At 36.7% G+C, this 17,708-nt stretch overlaps 2 protein-coding genes across 4 annotated transcripts in view; one reads left to right on the top strand and one right to left on the bottom strand.

Moving 5' to 3' along the window:
- The window catches only part of Bmcp (uncoupling protein Bmcp mitochondrial), a 415,529-nt gene that overhangs the window by 333,465 nt on the left and 64,356 nt on the right, over positions 1-17,708 (top strand). The window lies entirely within an intron of this gene.
- Positions 1-17,708, bottom strand: part of LOC138706607 (calpain-5-like) — a 69,245-nt gene that overhangs the window by 17,958 nt on the left and 33,579 nt on the right. For all 3 annotated transcript variants that reach the window (XM_069836120.1, XM_069836121.1, XM_069836122.1), the window contains 7 exons: positions 15,197-15,274; positions 14,264-14,404; positions 12,064-12,262; positions 8,568-8,690; positions 5,568-5,773; positions 3,404-3,519; positions 2,567-2,703 (listed from right to left, as the gene is read on the bottom strand). In XM_069836120.1, the coding sequence (XP_069692221.1) occupies positions 2,567-2,703; positions 3,404-3,519; positions 5,568-5,773; positions 8,568-8,690; positions 12,064-12,262; positions 14,264-14,404; positions 15,197-15,274 (1,000 nt within the window). The remainder of the gene's footprint in view (positions 1-2,566; positions 2,704-3,403; positions 3,520-5,567; positions 5,774-8,567; positions 8,691-12,063; positions 12,263-14,263; positions 14,405-15,196; positions 15,275-17,708) is intronic.

The raw sequence follows: 17,708 nt of genomic DNA, 5'->3' as shown, positions 1-17,708 counted from the left end.
CTGTGTTTAATTTCCTCCCGAGTGTCATTTATATTTGTTACTGTTGCTCCAAGATATTTCAATTTTTCCACCTCTTCGAAGGATAAATCTCCAATTTTTATATTTCCATTTCGTACAATATTCGATATTATTTTACAGTAAAAAAATTAATTAACGTAGTTTTAGTACTACGGAACTTCGCACATCTCAACACAGCTGGTACACTGTTACCATTACGTAACAACAACCCAATCAGACTATGTCCAAGGGGTTTTTTTTTATACAATCTTTAACATCTGTGGTCATATCACGTGTTTAAAATCTGTGGGTACACCAGTAGGCCGTTGTTATTATTGTTGAGTTTCTGTTTTTACTGTGTGTTGTAGATGGCTTTGTGTTCATGTGACTGATTATAGATTGTGATTAATGTTTATGATATTGGTGACTGAGGCATGAATCCAGAGACCTGCAAGAGAGCGAGCGCGGGATATCGTTATCAGTCCAGGAAGGCACTGACTGAATGAATAGCGATCATATACGAATAGTTCCGATAAATCACCAAGTAAGGCAACACACCGAGCGATCGGGTCTGACGACGAGCGCTCGGTGTTCATGAGTGCTCTTCCGGTAGCAGTAAGCAGTAGGTGAATTGTAGGCTTGTCTAATCAGTACGTTTCATCAAAACGAATGTTGAAGATGATTCAATAGTATCGACGTCGATCTCAAGCAGAGGCTCGGACACCGTCTCTGTTGATGGTAAAAGATTACAAGACACGATGTCAAAAGAAGGCCTATATACCGAAAATAAAGTTAAATCAGCAGAGTCAGAGTAGTGGAAGAAAAGGGAAAGCAGTTACCTACTAGCTCTGCTTGGACTAAATTCGGAGAAGTAAGCGATAAGAATACCTTAAAGTACATAGGATTGTCCACACCTGTGGAGTAACGGTCAGCGTGAAACCAGGTGGCCCGGGTTCGAATCCCGGTCGGGGCAAGTTACCTGGTTAACGTTTTTTCCGGGGTTGTCCCTCAACCCAATACGAGCAAATGCTGGGTAACTTTCGGTGCTGGACCCCAGACTCATTTCACCGGCATTATCACCTTCATTTCATTCAGACGCTAAATAACCTAAGCTGTTGATAAAGCGTCGTAAAATAACCTACTAAAATAAAAATATTCCCAAGTTAATGAGTAAAGTTCATATTACGTTCGAGATGAAACAAAATATATCGCTACTAATTTATTATTTGCATTTCATACTTCGATAGACATTTTTAGTTGTCACGTATTAAATGTAATTTCTCGGTTTTATATACATTTTATAGTAATATAACCAAACATTTCATTTGCATTTACAATATTATCACGATTAAATTTGTGTCTCAGTTTGTTTTTGAAGTTAAATGTTAAACTGAGTAGGAATGAAATATATTTATACAGAAAATCATTTCAGGCTGTTTCAATCTAAACAAAGAAAAATGTGTAATTAATTAAATTTCCACTAAAATATATAATTGTTGAAAACAATCGAATGATTTCTATGATTATTCCATTGTAGGATTAAATCATTCGAATGCATGAATGAATTGTTCAATAACATTGCAGTATGTTGATTAGTCATTCTATACGTAGGCCTATAGCCTGAGAGCAGCGCTCTTTTTTCTTATCACCATGTAGGTCAGGTGTTTAATTTAATAAAGATCAGGGTCAGATACTGGGGCTGTTAGAAGAGTTAGTACGCTACAACCACACAGAACATTCGAAGCTTATCATTCTATTTTTGCGTCATATGATTCTGAACTCGAAGCTCTTATCATTATCTTAAAATGGAACATATTCTGTTATGCGAGTACATATTTTGTGTAACTTCATACGGCTTGTTGTGGTGGTAAGCAAAATCAATGAATAATCAAGTGATATTGTGAATATTTCTATTATTTCGAATGGTTTTGATAATCAAATGAATGCATTCGATTTTTACCAATGCTGCACTACGTAGTACTGTAGCATACTGCTTCGCGTACAGCGGTTGAAGCGAGCGCTTGTTCCGACAGGGGAGCGATCCCCCAGGTGAGCTCGAGCGAGCGCAGGCCAAACCCGAGCTCGAGCGATTACACACGAAGTGCATTCGGTAAAACCGATCTCAGATATCGTTAAGTATCGCTCTCTTGCAGGTCTCTGCATGAATCATGATGATGAATCATGGCATGTAAATTTCCAATCGGCATTTGTCTTTGTGAAACCATGAAAAACCCCACTCAGATTGGTCGGCCACGGGGTTTGAACCCATGACCTCCTGAATATGAGTCTCAAATGCTACTGCCTGAGCTAACTTGCTTGGTATTAAAATTTTTTTAATTAATCTAGTGAGCATATATCATAATACTATGTACTGTGTGAACATGTTACACTGCAATCACTGGCCCCTTCAAATAGCACATTTTCTATGTACAAAAAAAGTAATATTTAATTGTACTTTATTTATATTTATTTCTTTGTCTTGAGAATTAATTTTATCTTGCGGAGAGGGACAATCCTCTCTGAATTCATCGTTGGTCAGATTAGTTAATCTCTTTTACAAAACACTTACCTTGATTGTCACGGGCTTCGAGGTAGATGATCGGTAAAACACAAATGATGAGTTCCATAAGGGATTCGAAGTATTCCTCATGATTGGCGTCCTGGACTTCTTGCCTTCACAGCTTATCACACAGTAGGGATTGCATCCTGCAATATTTTCATTTTTTGCTCAAACCAAGAAATGGATTCGGAACACCTCAAAATCTGTGCTTCAGTGGCTGGCCATGATAATATCTTTGAAAAATATTGGAGTGCAAGAGGTCAAATGACTTTAATGTCAAACGCCTGGCATTAGAAAACAACAACAACATATTTTCATTTAAAAAAAAAATCTGAGATATAGAAATGAACTCTCGTATTCACAAGTGAGAAAAGTTGGCTACTGGTAGGTACACTGACAATTTCTTTTAAATGTCACGTGAGACTACCAGTCGCTTATTTAATACAGCTTGGCTTGGTGGTGGGTATTGTAAAATATATTTGTTCATAATTTTGCTATTACTGTCATTGCCAGTAGAAGGATTTCAGTAGCTAATAAACACAGAAGTTGAGAAAAGATGCATTCGAACTGCCGAATATTCAAGTATACTTACAAAATTCTTAAATAATTCTCACATAATATCGAGCACCAACCATATAAAATAACCCACCCATGGTTACTCGTGGCACATTTCTACTCCAAACCCATTTCATATAAATATCAAAAGTATTATTGAACTTTTTTTTTTTTCAGAACTCTTCCAACTGAATTCACTCATTATTAAGATGTTGCATTTATTTCACCAAAATTCAGGCCCCTAGCTATGAGTAATATTTAAAACATTTAGTGTCTGAATAAGATTCTTACCACCAGTTTTGGTAGCCAGATTTTCTGCCGACTTAATGTTAATGACAGTCACCCAGAGAGGCTTGCGGCCGATGCAGGACAAAAGACCAGTACGAGGTCCATCGCGCTTCAGAACCCTACAACAGAAATTAATCAAATTACTTAGATGAAGCGTACTTGGGTCAGAGCTTAATTATTTCTTGTTTATTTCAAAGCTTCTGTATGTTTTTTTTTTATTTAGTTTATAATATTAGTTGAACATGATGAGGTTCTTTCATGCAACAGACTTAGTGTAACATGGGATCCACAGCTTCATTTCCAACCATACTTCGGAATTCTTTCGCTGAAAAATTTGACCTTTGGCAGGGTTAAAACTTGCAGTACTTGGCATCTAGAATAGTACTTACTTATGACTTTTAAGGAACCCGGAGGTTCATTGTCGTCCTCACATAAGTCCGCCATTGGTCCCTATCCTGAGCAAGATTAATCCAGTCTCTATCATCATATCCCACCTCCCTCAAATCCATTTTAATATTATCTTCCCATCTACGTCTCGGACTCCCCAAAGGTCTTTTTACCTCTGGCCTCCCAACTAACACTCTATATGCATTCCTGGATTCACCCATACGTGCTACATGCCCTACCCATCTCAAACATCTGGATTTAATGTTCCTAATTATGTCAGGTGAAGAATACAATGCGTGCAGTTCTGTGTTGTGTAACTTCCTCCATTCTCCCTCTTAGCCCCAAATATTTTCCTAAGAACCTTATTCTCAGACACTCTTAATCTCTGTTTCTCTCTCAAAGTGAGAGTCCAAGTTTCACAACCATACAGAACAACCAGTAATATAACTATTTTATAAATTCTAACTTACAGATTTTTTGACAGCAGACTGGATGATAAAAGCTTCTCAACCGAATAATAACACGCATTTCCCATATTTATTCTGCGTTTAATTTCCTCCCGAGTGTCATTTACTGTTGCCCCAAGATATTTGAATTTTTCCACCTTTTCAAAGCATAAATTTCCAATTTTTATATTTCCATTTCGTACAATATTCTGGTCACGAGACATGATCATATACTTTGTCTTTTCGGGATTTAGTCTAGAATAGTATTCCCAGATTTTATAAACGTTTTAACATTGTAAACATGACAATAATTAGTATTACTCACCGCTTATGTTCTAGTATTATTGTAGGCATTGCCTCTTCTGAATGTAAAAACTGTGTTGTATTTTGCAGATCCAAGATGTAGCTTAATATGCCATAATTCTTTTCAACAAAAAATCACAGAAATCAGTACACTTAAAACTTTAAAAATTATATTTAAATAGCTTTCAATATTTAACAAAATTCATCTACATAAAATCAAGTAATGACAGTAAACTGGTTGTTCTGTATGGTTGTGAAGCTTAGATTGTCACTTTGAGAGAGGAACAGAGATTAAAGATATTCGAGAATAAAGTGCTTAGGAAAATATTTGGGGCTAAGAGGGATGTAGTTACATGAGAATGGAGAAAGTTACACAACGCAGAACTGCATGCATTGTATTCTTCACCTGACATAATTAGGAACATTAAATCCAGATGTTTGAGATGGGTAGGGCATGTAGCACGTATGGGTGAATCCAGGAATGCATATAGAGTGTTAGTTGGGAGGCCAGAGGTAAAAAGACCTTTGGGGAGGCCGAGACGTAGATAGGAGGATAATATTAAAATGGATTTGAGGGAGGTGGGATATGATGGCAGGGACTGGATTAATCTTGCTCAGGATAGGGACCAATGACAGGCTTATGTGAGGGTGGCAATGAACCTGCGGGTTCTCTAAAAGCTATTTGTAAGTATGATGCAGAGCTGCACTTGGGTTGGGTTCGATTCCCATTTGGTCTGATTACTTGGTTGTATTTTTTTCCCGAGGTTTTCCCGAATGGTAAGGTAATCAAATCATATAGTAAAACCTCGACGTCATCTCACCAAATATCATCTCACTATCACCATTTAATCAACGCTAAACAACCTAGTAGTTGATACAGCATCGTTAGATAATTGGCTAAAGAAAAGCAGTAGAAATGTATGTGACATGGAAGAAGGATATCTTGGATTCCAATAAATACAGTAACCATTATGCCACCGAGACTAATAAAAGTTTAGTACTCATATGTCAGACAAGAAGCAATGACTGACCTGAAGTGGATGTCTGAGTCAGAGAACATGCGCACCATGTGTCCTCCGATCTCTTCAGGCCGGTAAGTGGAAGGGACGAGAATGTAGCGCCCTCTGCACAGGAAGCCTCGGTAGTACAGCTCCCGTCTGCGAATGTGGTCCACAGCAATGACGGTGGGCAGGTAGTGCCACTGTTCATGCAGACGATACTTCCTGTTCTCTTCCGCCTACAGGACGGAAGTTATTATATTAGTAGAGTCAGGATTTTTATGACCTATAAATTACCGAAGTAGTTTCTAAAACAATGCATTCATGACGGAAAAAATTCATTAATGACGCCAGGGAAACTAAAGTATTGCTCAACAAAATACTATATTACTTTTGTTCTGTAAACGTTGCAACATTAAAAAAGAGTCTGACAATATGAGTCAGCTAGGGCTAGACTGGCATCAGTGGAAAGTTGTATGCGTAGTAACTGCTGCGACACATCACAGTGATCAGACCTCTTGCTAAGGTACGTTTCGTGTTTAGTTACGTAAATACGTTCACACAGTGAGGGTGCAGCTGTATACCGTATATTTAGAGTGCAGTAGTGTGTCCATTGTGAAATATGGCCCTGAACAACGAGTGTTTATTTACGACAACTTTGTGAAATACGAATCTTGGAGAACAGTTGTAACAAACTTCCGCCAATCATTCCCTGATTCGCCTTCTAAAGCAGTGATTTACAATTTAGTGAAGAAATTTCGTACAACTGGATCAGTATTGGATAAGAAACGAACATGTGTGAAGCGTGTTCTCACTGAGGAGATTTTAGATGAAATTGGCCACCGACTAGAGAGAAGTCCTACGACATCATCCCGCCGTGTAGCTCAGCAAGTAGGGGTGTCACAGTCTTCAGTGATAAGAGGTACGAAACAATTAAAATTAAAACCTTATAAAATTCGTGTAGTTCAGAGGTTAACGAAACCCGATTATTAGACTTAGGTTTTGCATGACGTTTCAGCAGTCAGTGTATGATGGACTACTTGAACCAACCTTAATTTTTGTAGTGGCGAAGTATGGTTCCACCTCAGTGGTTACGTGAACACTCAATCGTTCTGAGACAGTGAAAATCCACACCGTTTTCACAAACAACCGCTACATGACATAAATTCGAGCCATTTTGGAGAAAGAACTGTGGCGAGTTGCTGGACATGTCTTCAGGAAATGTGCAGCCTGCCAGATATCAGAAGGATGTCATTTCGAAAATTAATTGTGAATTTGATAAATAGATCATTACGCAATACTAACTGCAAAAGCGCGGAACGAATGCTCTGCATATGGTAGAGTCATTACGTATGAATCAGCTGCTGTGAGTGTGGTTAGGAGTCTAGCTCTGGCTGGTTCACTCTGTAGCTAGGTCTACTAACATGAAATAAATAATATATCATTGCTATATTGAAGTTCCTGTAATATTAGGTCGTCTCATACATGTCTGTTTTTTAAGTGCGGTCTTTTGTAAGATTTTAATTATTTTCTTTAGTTGGGCAATGCGATTTACAGGACACTATGGTTATTATTGCATATTGCGAGCATGTGACAGTTGTCAATTGTTAATACATAAACTATAAAATGGAGGTGATAAAGTTTGAGATTAGAGTCCTTCCAAAGTACTACTGGAAACAAGATTATAAAGCTGCTGTCATGGCTCGAAAAATATGTGAAGTTGAGAGTGAAGATGTTGTTAGCATGTAGCACAACAATGGTTTGAGTGTTTCAATAATGGAGGAGACATAAAAAAAATTTACAACGTCCTGGAAGATCTAAGGAATGGAGTATTAAGAATATATGCAAGTTTTTGGGGAAAAAATGCATAAAAAAATACTCATAGGTTGTCAGAAGAACTTGGTGCTTCAGGAAATCATACAGAAGTTCTAGCTAGACCTGTACCTCATATTGATACCTGAACAGGCTCAACACATATAATCTTTTCACTGTAAGAAAAATTCTAATGTAAACAATAGCATGTGACTGAAGTGAGGCTTCATTGGCCACTGTTTGGCACCATAAATTCTCAGTACATGTTCCCGCCCACTGTTGTACATTCTGTTTCATGTTAAACATTTCCCGTTACTCGTCAAGTAGGCCTAAACTCACTACTATACATTCGTTTGCTTAGGAAACATTTACTTTATAATTACTGTAATTAAATTATTTTTAAGTCTTATGTCTTCACAATGGACAGTTGAGGATGCAGAAGCTATACTTCAGTATCATGTGCTTACATGAACAACTACGAGCTCGAGTGACGCCAGCTTGTTACAAGAACAGACTACCTCGGTATTACTGTTGGTATTCATTCGCGTTCATAGTCCATAACAAAATATAAAAGTAGCTTTCCTTTTACATAGCATTTTATATATGAGTGAAGTTAAATGTTTCAACAACTAGAATTCAATTTTTTATATTCAAATAATACAAGATTGTGATTTCCAAATACGAACTATATTTTCCTGCGTCATGTGAGTGCTTCGACTGGAAGCCAATCACGGGTATGACAGCAAGGTTGCTTATGTTTACATTAGGATTTTTCTTACAGCCAAAACAGTATAGTTGATATCTGTCAACACCAATTCCATGGATGATAGATTTATCAGAAATGCCAGGACATGTAATAAAAATGGGTACATTACCGCAACCCTGACACCTCAAAACAGTGGCTTGATTCCTGTCAGTGCCAATGCTCTACCAACTAAGACTAAGCTATCCAGGAACTCTACTAGGCCCAGACTCAATTATTCCCTTTATATCCACATACCTCAAGTGGACTGACAAGATCTCAGAGAGTGCACACTTACTGTGTGACTTAAATTTGTGGTTTACTGTTAACGAATAGTGATGTGTATTATACAAATATGGCTTATAGCTCCTTGTGAAGCTGACTTTAATAACAACATAAAATATTGTAAGGTGGCATACAGTATTCTCACTAATGTAGCTGACCAGTTAAGCTGCATTACTTGCTGATTCTGCTCTTACTTTTATGACTATGAAGCCTATAAGATGACGCTGCAGACCAGGTGCTTCGTGAGGAACTATGGGAGGGTCCTGCAGCATTTGTATCACAATTTCTTCTTCATTCTTCTTAATGTCGAACATGTACTGAAACATTAAGGATAGGAGTTATATTGTCAGACTCCAAAGCAGCTATTCTATCAATAGTCTCTAAACACACACCTTCATCTCAAACAGCAGAAATAACTAAAATGCTCTCTCAATTAATATCACTCAATAAAAGAATTGTATTCCAATGGATACCATCCCATTGTGGAATCCTGGGAAACGAGAATGCGGATGCTTTAGCAAAAAAGGGCAGCACTGCTACTTACAGACCTGTTACTAAATCTACGTATTACTCTGTGAAGAGATTTATTAAATCTACATACTTAGACTTCAACAAACAAAATTTGATAACACAATCTCAAGGGAAAAAATAGAACTCTCTGCATCATAATCCACAGTTAATTCCCGATTTACCACGAAAATCGTCTGTAGCTGCATTTAGATTGGCAATAGGCCATGACTGTTTGGCCAAACACCTGCATAGAATTGGAATATATCAATCCCCTAACTGCCCATTGTGCAACTCAAACCAAGAAATGGATTCGAAACACCTCAAAATCTGTGCTTCAGCGGCTGGCCATGATAATATCTTTGAAAAATATTGGAGTGCAAGAGGTCAAATGACTTTATTCTGAAACGCCTGGCATTAGAAAACAACAACAACATTAAGAATAGGGCTCATTGAATCACTGGGAGAAGAAAATTAATAACAAGAAAATAAAATGGAAGTCGGGTTTCCAGCTTTTGAACCTAGAATAATTATAAACGGGTCTTGTAGTACCAGTTTGAATTGATTGTTCTGCAAAAGTAGCTCCATATTTGAACAAACTGAGGATATTTGTAACTCTATGAAATTTATGGTTAGTTGTTTTCTAATACTGAGTACTTGGTAACTACTTCACTGGGTCTTCTAAAGTAATTAATAGACATTTTCACTTTGTCCACCTCATCATTACACAAAGAAGGCTGTGAATCAGTCTGAATTAACACGTTTGACTTTATTCTACCAAAGTTTTCACATTCATTACCTCTGTGACATGATACCAAGAGGTAAGAAGAGAGTAATGATGGGCCTGGACATAGAATTATACCTTTACCCGTGAGCAAAGGGCAGCTTCGAATTTTCACGAATTTCAAAATGAGCAACATTTTAACAGTGAACATGTACGGTACTTTTGTATTCATTTTCACGACAAAACTAATTTCGAAAGCAAAATATGATTTAAATGTATAAATGACGTTTCATATCTTCTGGAGTTGAAATATGACAGTATATGTGTAAAAAACATATAAACAAAAATTGTATAACCGATACAAATTAACATGGTAAGTATAGGAATTTTGCTGGAAATTAAAAAAAAAAGTATAAGTGTAAAAAAGTTTAAGTGTGAGACGTATTACTGCATAACACTCTATCTTGTTAAATTTAAATGCAGGAAGTATGAAGGTAGAAATGAAAGGAAATATCAAACTCTTATTTCAAACCCCAAACTTCCAGATTCGATGAATCCGCCATCACTTTTTTTTCACCTAAAGATAAAAATAAATCCAACTTTCATAACATTGCAGTCTCTCTATTCCACAAGCAATGAAAACATTGCAATTCAAATTTTTTTTTTACTCGGTTATTTAACGACATTTTATCAATTACTAGGTTATTTATCGTCAATGGGATTGGTGATAGCGAGATGGTATTTGGCGAGATGAGATCGAGGATTCACCATAGATTACCTGACATTTGCCTTACACGTGGAAAAACTTCGAGAAAAATCCAAGCAGGAATTGAACCCATGTCCAAGCACAACTCCAGACTGACAGGCAAGCGCCTTAGTTGATTGAGCTACATTGGTTGCTTTGAAACTCTTTCTCCTAAGATTAGTGAATGGTACTTTCAGAGTTAATGAGTGTCCAATATTAGTGAACTAGTAAAATATTAAGAAAAGAGTAGTAGGAACTGTCTAGTGGTGCTGAATTAGATTAATATCAAGGCATCAGAATAACGAAGATGTGAATAGTAGAAATTATTTGATGGTGGAAAGAAGTTGTTATAGTAAATAGTGAACTGAATAACGAATCAGCTATGAAAGTAAACTGGTATAAACATTAAGGCATATGTAAACTAGTGAATAAATAATGAACAGCGAACGAAAAGTAGGATAAGTATTAAATAGACGATAGACTGAGCAATAAGAGGGAAGATATCTAGTGAGAATAAATTAGTTTTAATAAAGTATACTGCAAGAAAGTGTTATTTGTAATGATAGTACCACATAGTGAAAATGTGAGGTCCACCATTATATGTAAGAAATGCTGTGACGAAATATATATCATATTGTGCTGTATTGTATTTATTTACATTCCATGGTATTCATACATTGCTTCACAGTTAGGATATGGAACAAGTCAAACGAAAAAAAAAAACTTAACAGTACTATAATCTTAATTTATAGCCACAGACTAGTTGAAATATATATAGAAAAGGTTTACAATATAGTCATACTAGTATAACACAAAGTTTTAGTAACAGTTTCATGAAGCGTTGTTGAATGTCATGAATTCACTTACAGAGTAGAAGGTGTGAGAAATTAGGTACCGGTACTTGTTTAATTTGGCCCTAAATAATCTTATGTTTTGAGTTTCATTTTTTATATTGATAGAGAGGCTATTAAAAATTTTTACTGCCACATAACGCACTCCTTTTTGATAGCACAATAGACTTTCTGATGGATTATGAAAGTCATTTTTTTGACGTATATTTATGCTATGAACTGTTGAATTAGTTCAAAGTTTTCACGATTACATACGAGGAAGATTATTAATGAAAAAATATACTGACAAGCCATGGGCATTATTTGTAGTTTTTTTTTAAATAGTCCTACACGATTCCCTAGATTTGGCACCTACTATTATTCTAATTCTTTCAGAAATATACTGTTACTATCTGTGGAATTTCCCCAGAATATTATTCCAAAACTCATTACTGAGTGGAAGAATGCAAAGTATATTGTTTTTAAGGTATTATTGATATTTACTATCTCTTGCATAGATCTCATAGCAAAACATGCTGAATTTAGTTTGGGGGTAATTTCTTGAATATGATTTTTCCAATTTAACACAATATCGATTTTTTAAGCCAAAAAATTTGGTTGCTGTTGTTTCTATTAGGGACCTATTGTTAATTATTGCACTTGAAATTTGCGAGGTTGAATTTGGACAAGATTTAAATTGGATTATGTTAGTTTTGCTACAATTTAATACTAATTCATATCATATCAAACTCCTCCTCCCAATATTAAGTTTTAGAATACAAGTCTAAAACCTTGGTTACAGCATCAAGCATCATTAATCTATTTTACTTGTTCTGATTATGGAATTAGTTGAGTCACTTTCATGGTAGTAAGCATCACCATACTTGAGGATTCCTGAGGTAAGTTTCTGTGAAGGTGGGACCACCGCCGCTTCTGTCCTGTGACGTGCCTTTGGCCCCTATGCACCACTCCCCCTTGATGACCACCTCATGCCATGTGCGTGACACCGTGAAGATGTTAGTGTTGAACAGCCTGCAGATGATGAGCTCGCTGAAGTTGCTCACAAAGTCCTCCAGGGGCATCCTGCCAATGGTAACATTTTAGTTAATGATTCCTACCAGTGATAAGCTCAAACCCAGATGAGGCCAATGGACTAGCGTGCATACAATACAGTACATTGAGATTGGTTTTTGTCATCACTTAATATTTGCGCTAAAATTAATTTATATAAATTAATATATATGCCAACATTATTAGCAGATCAATAAACATACAGTATTTTTGAAACCTGAATGTAATTGAGTTCTCACAGGATAGGTTACAGACCTTTTGCTAGGTAAGCTACCAGTAGGGCTGTCACTTTATAGCCTCTAGGCAGGCAGGCATTTCTTTAGCATGTCCTGTGTAGATGACAGAACATTTATACTACTGCGACTCATCACTATTTAATTAATTTTTTCTATCACTCCAACAAAATATATTAAATACTAAATAAATAATCAAACAAAATATATATATATACACATACTCTATAGGGTCTTCTCATCCCATAAATACATTTAAGCGTAATAAAAATAAGAAAGTCTATTTCTCGTCCTATGTATATGGTGAAATCCTGTTTTAACATTCCCGTTTTTGGCTGCAAAACGGTATTTGTCGAATACAGGGGGGAGAGCCATTAATCCTTTGAAGGCTTTAAGGAACCAACCTGGACAAATACCTAATGTCCCATCCCTATCTTCCCGTGGTGCAGCTGTTAGTAAGCATAATTTTACAAGCTGAACTAAAGGGAGGGGCTACTCATCAATTAACATTGGTCAGCTTGATGAGTTAATGACTGAATTTGATATAATTTTCCTCTCTATTGAATACCTAATTCCCTCTTTACCCTTTCCTATCCAGTCCTCTGACTGAACTCTTACTTTCTTCGACCCCGACAGTATTAGAGCATTCGAGGCCTAGGGGTTCATTTCACTTTCCTTCCTACTTTTCTATTCCTAGTGCTGACCTGCTATGGCACTAAAATCGTCCTCCAGTGGCTTAAGGAGGGAAAGATGGTGATCAACAAGATCTCCCAGCTAGGTCCAGTGGACCCGTCGACCAACAGCAGATGTGGTCCTCCAGACATTCTGGGAGTTGTGTGTGAATGAAGTAGCCACCAAAACAAAATATGGTGTTCACTTAAATCGGCTACAACTTGCCATTTTCACTCTCAAAATCTGTGCGTCAGTGGCTAACCATGACAATATCTTTGAAAAATATTGGAGTGTAAGAGGTCAAATGACTTTATTGTCAAATGCCTGGCATTAGAAAACAACAACAACAACATTCCCGTTTTTAAGGAATACTCTGTTAAGTCCCAGCCAAATTTTTATAAGAATAATGTACTTAATTCCCGCTTTTAAGAAAAATCAATTTAAGCAAAATTCCACTTTTAGGAAATACTTTTCAAGTGGATTTTGTGATAATGAAGCCTGAAATATCGACTCTACTTTCAATAATGAATAGTACTGGCATATTCGACAGTAATGCGGCATCATAATTCTTTATCGTTCTTTATGGATGCCAGGGGAACAGGAGCTCCCAGAGAAAACCCCTGGGCTTGCCTAACACAAGTTATAAATCGAGGGTATGCCCAGGATCGAACCCAGGTCCACAGGATTATAAGTCCAGCGCTCTAGCCACTAGACCATCATGGCAGCTACGATTATAAAACTTGTATATATAACTTTGAAATAACACTACCAAATTGACAGTAACACCGAAATCTTGAAATTTTATAGCTAGTTTTCCTTAAAAATAAAACCAATTTAACAGGACTCTACACCACCACCATCATCATCATTTCATTTCAAGTATTAGGCATTATGATCTTGTTATGGTCTCTAGCCATCTTTACAAAGGTCTTCCTAGTCTTGTACAGACCCATCTGGCTGTATCTGTTTCGAGACTTGAATGTAAACTAAATTATTCCAGAGAAGCTAAGAAAGCTCTTCCTGGTTATGAATAGATTCCTACTGATATATGACGTTTTCAGAAGGAAAGTATAATTAAAAGATCTTGATTCATGTTCGTCTGTTTTACCAGAATTCTCCTTCTTGGTCCAAGGTAAGCCCAAGTCGCTCCCGTTCTGTGTCTTTTATTTTGGACCACTCTGGATTCCTGGACAGGAGGCGAGTGAGCTGAGACGTGGAGTATGCATAGTCAGCCTCCTCCACGTCATTGCTGTAAAAGTAACATCAAGTCAACTTCGCTATCATCATTATCATTATAAAATCTCTAAGTTATATCTCTAAATATCTTCAATATTACTGAGGGAAAATACTCAAAGAAAGTGAAACTGAAATAGCAGGAAGGGGAAGAAGTAGAGTGAGATAGAGAGGTAGGAGAGAGAGAAAGAGAGAGAGAGAGATATGCATTTGCTACTGTTTCACTTCGAACATTCACCAAGTTTCACCAACCATAATGATACAGTCCCTATGTGACAACCTTCTTCTTCGACACAGAGATACAAAACTTGTGCTCAGATGCAATAGTGTCTCAATTCAGGGGATGACTGTTGAGAAATAGTTAGGTCCTTCTTTTTTTTTATTTAACGACGTTGTATCAACTACGAGGTTATTTAGCATCGAAGGAATTATTGGTGATAGCAAGATGGTATTTGCGAGATGAGGCCGATGATGCATCATAGATTACCTAACATTTGTCTTACAGTTCGGAAAAACTTCGAAAAAAAAAACCCAACCAGGTAATCAGTTCAAACGGTAATTGAACCCGCTCACGACCACAACTCCAGATGAGCAGGGAAGCATCTTAGCCGACTGAGCTATGCCGGTGGCTAGTAGCTAGGTCTTAGCTACTTTCTGTATATAATAAAAGATTTTGTTTTCATTGCTTGTTTTCTTGGAGGTTAAAATTGGATAGCCATCATACAAAGACTACAGAATTATGGCTGAAATTATCTGTAATATAATAGAGAAGGAAGGAAAATTGCAAGAAATTCTGCAGTGAACAAACCTTTTAGATTCACCAGTGGATATGCGTCCATCACCACGCGGGTCTCGAAGTCTGACCATGGGGAATGTTTCCCGTCCCCTGCAGAAGACATGAAACTGTTTCAATTCACATTATTCATATTTTATATTCATGCATAGATAACTTTACTTAACCTAATTGGAAAATTGGTAATTTTCACAACAATTTGAACAGTATGGATTTCAGAGACATGTAGATTACATTTTGTTGGATATACTTTGATTTCTCATTCATTTAGTTCTGAGAGCAAGCCATATAATCGAGAATTTTATACCAACTTCCTACAATTTTAGATACCAACTTCCTAGAATTTTAGTCTTTGGCTGTTTATTATGTTTCTATATTTTTAAACATCCCTCTTTATTTACATCAATTCGATGAAGTATTTCGTGTAAACATTTGTAATTACATTTTTTCAATAAAGGCAATTAATTTTTTAGTAAAAATTATTATTATTATTATTATTATTATTATTATTATTATTCCATGTATTGTGGGTCCCTATCACCACGGCATGGCGCGTCCTCAGGTTGCGGATAGAGGAGACGGCCTCCAGATATGGAGGGTAGCTGTGAATATATTGAATAAGCAGTCGTGGACAGCCGATATGGGGTGGTCCTCCAGCTTGGGGGTTGGGCGAAGGGCTAACAACCCATCACCGTAAAAAACAGCTTGTTACGTATCCCTATAATAAGCCTCGGAATAGGACTGATTCTCTGGCACGACCACAGCAAAGGAATAAGGTTTTGAGATTTGGCACTTGGAACGTAACTAGTCTTTATAGAACAGGAGGGGTAACATTAGTAGCAAAAGAACTAGCTAGATATAGAATAGACTTCGTAGGAGTACAGGAGGTTAGGTTAGATGGGAATGGCATATCACAAATAGGAGATTACTTGTTGTATTATGGGGAAGGAAACAATAATCACCAATTAGGAACAGGATTCTTTGTTCATAAAAGAATAAAATCAGCAGTAAAAAAGGTCGAATTTATCAGTGACAGGTTATCATATTTAGTACTTAAGGGTAGATGGTGCGACATCATAGTTATAAATGCTCACGCCCCTACAGAAGAGAAAGACGACCATATAAAGAATAGCTTCTATGAGGAATTGGAACATACTTTTGATCAGTTCCCTAGATATCACATGAAAATTTTATTGGGGGATTTCAATGCTAAAGTAGGATGGGAGGATATTTTTAGACCAACTATTGGAAAAGAGAGCCTACATGCAATTAGTAGTGACAATGGAGTTAGATTAGTCAACTTTGCCACATCGAAAAATTTAATTGTCAAAAGTACAACATTACCCCATAAGGATATACATAAATATACTTGGACTTCTCCAGATGGATTGACACACAACCAAATAGATCACATCTTGATAGATAAACGGAGACATACTAGTATAGTAGATATTCGAACTTTCAGGGGTGCAGACTGTAATTCTGACCATTATTTGGTGATTGGAGAATTAAGAGAAAGATTATCAGTAGCCAAGCGAGTAGAGCAACAAGTTACTATTACTAAATTCAATATTTTGAAATTAAAGGACGAGGAAGCTAAGCAAAATTATCAGGTCGAAATTTCGAATAGGTTTGCCACTTTAGAAAGTTCCGACGAAGTTGAGAAAGAATTAGATGTTAATAGTGTGTGGGAAAATATCAGAGATAGTATCAAAATTGCAGCTGAGCAGAGCATAGGTTATTATGAAACTAAGAAAAAGAAACCGTGGTTTGATGAAGATTGTTGCATGGTAGTAGAAAGAAGGAAACAGGCAAAATTGAAATTCTTACAGGATCCAGTTGAGGAGAAGAGAGATAATTATTTCAATGAAAGACGGGAAGCAAGTCGTACACTTAGGAATAAAAAGAGAGGTTACTTGAAGGAAAAACTGAATGAGATAGAAACAAATAGTAAGAATAAAAACATTCGAGATTTATATAAGGGTATAAAAGAATTTAAGAACGGATATCAGTCAAGGGTAAACGTGATCAAGGATGAGAATGGTGACTTGCTTGCAGATTCTCCATCAATCCTAAACAGATGGAAAAACTATTTTGCGCAACTACTAAATGTACATAGGCCAAATAGAAATGATCGGGACGAAATTGAAATACAAACTGCTGAGCCATTTATACCCGAACCCACGCTTTCAGAAGTCGAAATTGCGATAGAAAATCTGAAAAAGTACAAGTCTCCAGGTATCGATCAAATTCCAGCAGAATTAATACAAGAGGGTGGAAGTGCATTATATAGCGAAGTTTATAAACTTGTACTTGCTATTTGGGAAAAGGAAATTGTACCAGAACAATGGAAGGAGTCCATAATTGTACCTATTTTTAAAAAGGGAGACAAAACCAACTGTGGTAACTTTCGAGGAATATCACTTTTGTTGACGTCGTACAAAATTTTGTCCAATATTCTTTTGAGAAGATTAACTCCGTACGTAGATGAAATTATTGGGGATCATCAGTGCGGTTTTCGGCGTAA

The sequence above is a fragment of the Periplaneta americana genome, chromosome 9, assembly GCF_040183065.1.
Source record: "Periplaneta americana isolate PAMFEO1 chromosome 9, P.americana_PAMFEO1_priV1, whole genome shotgun sequence".
Lineage (NCBI taxonomy): Eukaryota > Metazoa > Arthropoda > Insecta > Blattodea > Blattidae > Periplaneta > Periplaneta americana.
This window is presented reverse-complemented; position numbering and strand designations above follow the sequence as displayed.